This window comes from Triticum dicoccoides, chromosome 5B (assembly GCF_002162155.2).
Source record: "Triticum dicoccoides isolate Atlit2015 ecotype Zavitan chromosome 5B, WEW_v2.0, whole genome shotgun sequence".
Classification (NCBI taxonomy): domain Eukaryota; kingdom Viridiplantae; phylum Streptophyta; class Magnoliopsida; order Poales; family Poaceae; genus Triticum; species Triticum dicoccoides.
Genome location: NC_041389.1, coordinates 495,718,182 through 495,724,068, shown reverse-complemented (window position 1 = coordinate 495,724,068; position 5,887 = coordinate 495,718,182). Strand labels below are relative to the sequence as shown.

The following is a 5,887-nucleotide window of genomic DNA, read 5'->3' as shown; positions in this document are numbered from 1 at the left end:
GCCCTGGGGCAGCATTGGGCCGGGCCGGGTCGGGCTTTTCGGGCCGGGCCGGGCTTCCCATGGCCAGGACTACCCTTGAGGTGCCTAGGTGGTGACCATGATTGGTGGCAAGTGGTCTTCAAGGAGGTGTTGGTTGGCGCAAACTCTGCCCATTTCTCCTGTGTTTCAGTTATCTTCATAGTTGGAGTTGTCTGGGCGCCTGACTTGCACCGGTGGGCGACTATTTGGCATTGACTGACACTGATTCCGGCGTTTGCGGCGATGAGGACTTTGTTGGTGGAAGTCGATGGTAAAGTCGGAGTCGCTAGCTCATGGAGGAGTGTTGACGATGACGCTTGGTGACGACCTCGCCTTTGTTTTTCTTCTCTCCAGTGTTGTCGTGTCTTTATGTGGATGGCCCAGATTGACCAGTGTTGCTCTACGTGGGTAACGATTTTTGTCCGGTCTTCTATCAATTAATCAAACAACCCTCTTCTTTCCTAATGTCAAAATCCTAAGGGGCCGACATCGAAAAACCGCTACATCGCTATGCACGTGGAATGAGACCCATATTTTCTTGAAAGTCTCTCCGAAGTTTAGCACTTTTGTTCGTTGTGTGTGCGTACATATATCAGGGCTAGTACTATTTTTTAAAGGAAATACCTGTACAAAAGGCATTTGGATTATTCTTGGAGGCAAAAAAAAAAAACAGATGTAATGATCTACCCAACTTATTGCAATCAACCAATATCTACTTTGATGTATGTACTAAATTGACACAATTTTTCTTGCAAAAAGAAAAACTTCTTGTGACTGGGGGCTGGCTGCAAAAACTAAAAATTCTCCTTGTGGAACTCAAATTTGTTGCTCGTCTTCCTCGAGAAATCTTGCGCAAGCTGCCACAGCTCCTTGATCAACACCAACGCGCTACGTGTGCTTAAGGGTTGATGTCCTTGTAGACGTTGCGCCAGTTTGGACGGGCGAAGTGGGTCTTCATGCGGGCGCGGGAGACGGCGTTGATGGCGTGCGTGGAGTGGTTGAGGGACTGAAGAATGGCGACGAGCGCCGACCGGGCGCCCCCCTTCCTCATAGACGCTAGTGCAGTAGTTATGGAGCTCGATGATGCCCTTCTTGTCACTCTCGGCCACCTCGTCCATGACGCCGCGGAACTAGTTGAAGGAGCCTTCCTCCCTCGTCACCTAGTAGAAGTAGGTTGTGCCTCGCCTGAAGCACCGTGCCCCTACTGACTGGCCTGGACCCACGCCTTCGCCGGCGCACGAGGGTAGAAGGAAGACCCGCCACCACCGATGCGAGCAAGGCTGCGCCCGCCGACACCTTTTGGCGATGGCGAGGAGCAGGGAGCAGGGAGAGGAGCGGGGGTGACCGGGTTCGGAGCTGCTAGCCGCGGTTCGCGGGAGCGACGGGCGCAAGAGGATAAGGTTCGTCTGCCTTGCTCCTAACTCCTGAGCGGCAACAACCGAATCATGCCACTAAGTACTTGAACTGCCAAGACATTTTACATTGGTGAATAGAGATCGATGTGGTACCGCTCTAAGCACCTTGCATTGCATGAGGCCTAAGATGGCTCATAAGTATATGATTTTTCATGAAGAACATCGGTTGTGATGACATACACACCATAAGTCTCTATGAAGTTTAGCATATTTTCCCTTTTTAGGACTGACTATACATTTGAATTATTTTTGGACCATTAGATTAAGATTTAACGGTCATCCTTCTTTCTTCTTCCTCTAGCTTTTCTTTCGCCTCCAACCGATTTCTCCTCTCACAAGATCAACTTATTCAAATTGCAAATTCAGTCAACTTGCATATAACTATTGTGTTTTTTTTAGTTGTATGTGTACATACACCTGAAGTGTTAATTGTATATTTTTTTAGAAGGGAATATCAGTACAAGGGGGCATTGGATATTATTCTTCTATAGGCAAAAAAAATCGATGAAACTCTTGACCCAACTTGTCAAAATCAACCAACACCTACTTCGATCTATAGAACTGGGTATGTACTGAATTAACAGAGTTTTCCTCGCGAAAAGAGAAACTGGGCTGGCTGCAAAGTTAGAAATTCTCCTTGTGGAACTCGAATTTGGTGCTCGTCTTCCTCGAGAAATCTTGGGCAAGCTGGCGCAGCTCCTTGATCAGCACCGGTGCGCCGCAGTAGAACACTCCGACGCGCTGCCCGGCGTGGGCGATGGCGATGTCCTTGTAGACTTTGCGCCAGTTGGGCCGGGCGAAGTGGGTCTTGACGCGTGTGCCGGAGACGACGTCGACGCCGTGCTTGGCGTGGTTGAGGGACTGGAGCATGGCGATGAGCGCCGACCGGGCGTCCCCTTCCTCGTAGACGCTGGTGCAGTAGTTATGGAGCTCGATGATGCCCTTCTTGTCGCTCTCGGCCACCTCGTCCATGACGCCGCGGAACCAGTCGAAGGAGCCTTCCTCCCGCGTCACCCAGTAGAAGTAGGCGCGCCGCGTCCGGAACGACGCCGCCGACACGCTCCTGTCGCTGGGGCTGCCGGACTCGATGTCGCCGTCGAGCCGCTTCATGTTGTTGATGATGTCCTTGATGATGGAGATCATGGGCGTGGCCCCGATGCCCAGCCCCACCAGCAGCACCACGTCGTATTGCTTGTAGTCCTGCGCCGGCGCGCCGTACGGCCCGTCGATCAGCACCGTGGGGAAGCTGCTCGGGCTGGGCATGGCACCGCCGTCACCGGCGTACTCTGCCCGGAGCAGCCCGCTCTTCCCGTCCGTCGGCGGCCGGCAAACCTTCTCGAAGACGCTCTTGAGCTCCCGGGTCCAGTCGCCGAGCGTCCTGATGTGGACGCTGATGTAGTCGTCGTGCGGCGCCGACGTGATGGAGAACGGGTGCCACTGGAACGGCGAGACGGCGGCGCAGTTGACGAAGATGTACTGCCCGCTCTTGCACCTGAACCCCTGCGGCTTGGAGAAGCGCAGCGACAGCACGTTGCCGGGGTACACGGCGACCTTGAGTATCTTCACCGGCCGCACGCTGGACCGGAGCGCCCGCGCCAGCCGCTCGCACGCGTACAGGACCATCGGCGCCGCCAGGTACATCCACGTCGACTTCTTCTGCCACTTCTTGGTGAGGTAGAGGAAGTGGCCGTGGACGATGAGCAGCGCGTAGACGATGATGAAGAGGTGGTGCGTGTACCAGAAGGCGTTGAACCCGGTGAGCCGGCTGAGCGGCCCCGGGAGGCGGACCCTGCCGCGGCGGAACCACGGCGTGGCGAGCGTGAAGGCGACGGCCATGAGCGCCAGCATCACCAGCCCCGTCCACCCCTCCGTGCCCTTGACGAACCACCAGTAGTTGGGCGGCTTGACGTCGCCGAAGAAAGGCTTCATCGGCTCGTACTCCTCCTCGGTGGCGTGCAGCAGCCGCGGGAAGTCGCACGCCAAATGGGAGATGATGTGCATCCCGGCGCCGACGGTGATCCCCGCGGCGATCACCTTGTGGAAGTTGAGGTTGTCGTCGAACGGCACGACCCGCCCCGCGGCGGTGCGGTTGCGGAGCCACGTGATGGTGTTGCGGCACACGGGGAGGAGCACGAGCGCCATGTTGAACTTGAGCGTCTCGGCGCCGCCCTTGGCGACGCACACGCAGTAGCCCATCACCTCGAACACGGCGCGCCGCCGGTACTGCACGAACTTCCAGGCGAAGAGGCCGGCGCAGATGGAGAACCACAGGATGATCACCCAGCAACGGCGCCAGTTGTCCTCCAGGAAGTAGCTGGCGCGGCGGTACCACCGGCGGAGCGGGTTGGGCTCCGTCGTCGGCTTGAGGTGCTGGCTCAGCATCTGGCTGAGGTTACGGCTGCTGGTCGTCCCGCTCCCGCCCCGCGTCGGCTGGGTCGGCGGCGCCTGCAGCAGCAGCGTCTCCAGGTTGGACAGCTCGATGTAGCCGAGGTTGTCGGGGTCGAGCTCCTCCATGATGAGCCGGGCGTACTCTTCTGTGCGCTCCGTGATCTTCTTGAGGTCGTTGGCGGCGGCGCTGAGCCCGATGATCTGCCCGACCTCCGCCTCGGTGATCCTGCCGTCGGCGTCCTTGTCCACCATGTCGAAGAAGGTCTGCAGGCGGCTGTCGAAGCTGGTGTCGGAAATCTGGTCCCAGAACTCGAGCAGCTCCGCCTTGCTGATGCTGTCCCCGGAGATGTCCCGGCGCCTGGCGAGCGCGTCGAACAACTCGCCGGCGAAGGCGAGCTCCTTCATCCCGATGCACTTGCCGAACTTGGAGCGGTGGAGGAGGCCGCCGTTCTCGGCGAGCTCGTCGAAGCGCTTCTCAACGGCGGGCCAGCCGTCGGGGCGGCTGATGAACTTGAGCCCCTTGAGCGCGTGCGCGGCGGCGGACTTGGACCGGTCGATGCGGCTGGGGCGGCGCTTGACGGACGCGATTTTCCGGAGCTCCTGCGACACCTGCTTGATCCTTGTCGACGCGTTCCGGAGCACGCCGCCGCCATGGGCCCTGCCGCCGTACGAGGAGGAGCGCGTCTCCAGCGCCCGCGCCAGCAGCGTGACGTCGGGGTCCTCCTCGCCGCCGGGCGCCGGCTTGACGCTGTGCACGGCCACCGAGTCGTCCCGCACGTCGAGGGTGACCTCCACGTAGTCGTCGTCGTCGTCGTCCTGGCCATGGTGGTGGTTCCCGCGGCGCAGCGGCGCGGACACGGAGTCCGCGAACCGCGCGCTCTTCCGCGTGGCGGCGCGCTTCCCGACCAGAGGCCCGCTGTGGGGCAGCACGGCCCTCTCGCCGCCCGCCTCCACGATGTCCCCCGCCCCGCCGCCGCCTCCGTAGTTATGCATGGCCGGCCGCCGGCTCCAGCTAGAGCTCGCCCGTCCCCAACAAAGTCAACCGGCCAGCCAAGATGCGCAGCCAGAGCGCGCCGCGGAAGCAGGATTTAATGGACGTAGTCGCGGCCGGCCGGAGGATTAGGCTCACGTAGTAGGTGGAGGAGGAGATGGTGATGAGATCACGCACCGGAGCTAGCAGTGCTAAGCAAACAGTTCAACGCTGCTCGTCCTAATATAGCAGCCCGCCGGGAGGGAGGGACTGTTTCAGCGTGGCGCAAAGTCTCGCGAAATTTATGTCGAAAAAATGAAGTCTGGTGAAATTCTCCGGCGACCCTTTCAGCCAGGGAACTCACCTACTACGACCTACGAAGGCGGCGTGCCCTGTTGGTCAGAACAAAAGGTCGCTTGACCGCGACCGCGGCGCTTGCTCCAACGGCCGCATGCATGCACGCGGTTTACGTACGCGCCAGGGGTTGCAAGTTGGGACAGGTCTCTAATTGCTGCTTAGCATTTATTGAGCACGAACGGCGCCGTTCCTCTCGATGGATAGGTGCGACGAGAATTGTTCCCTTTTTGGCGCATGTATACAGGAACAGCAGCGCTGATACTCTTACTCAAAATGAAAGAAATCAGCACACGCAAACTTTTAGTTTGCAACAAAAATAAAATTGTGCAGTTGGTGTAGTAAAAAACAACGAAAATAATAAATCCCGAACGTCCGGATTTTATGCATGACAACCTGAACGTTTTTTATGGCAACTTTAGTTCACGCGTAGTTAGCAAACATGACAATTTTCTGACAGGAAAACGAGCTAGGATAAAATTGTCATATTTTAACAATTAAAGTCGTCATTCCGCGTCAACTAAAGTTGCTTTCCCTCAAAAAGGAAAACCTGTTGGAAGCAAGGATTTGGATTCCGAAAGAAAAGAAAAGATTGGTGTAGCACTGAGACTTTCAGCTACACCAAGGTAACTCGAAAACGCCGGGAAGTTAGCAACAATTTTTTTAATGGATTCCGGATTCAAATAAAATTCATTCAAAATTCACAAAATCAGGTTTTTTTTGCCTGGTAATGAGATTTCTC

The 5,887-nt window shown here is 57.0% G+C and overlaps 1 protein-coding gene across 1 annotated transcript; it reads right to left on the bottom strand.

The window, feature by feature from the left end:
* Nucleotides 1-1,845: 1,845 nt before the first annotated feature.
* Nucleotides 1,846-5,009, bottom strand: LOC119311120 (respiratory burst oxidase homolog protein B-like). Its single transcript, XM_037586748.1, has one exon. The coding sequence runs from the start codon at nucleotides 4,812-4,814 to the stop codon at nucleotides 2,058-2,060; it is 2,757 nt and encodes a 918-aa protein (XP_037442645.1). The 5' UTR covers nucleotides 4,815-5,009; the 3' UTR covers nucleotides 1,846-2,057.
* Nucleotides 5,010-5,887: the final 878 nt, after the last annotated feature.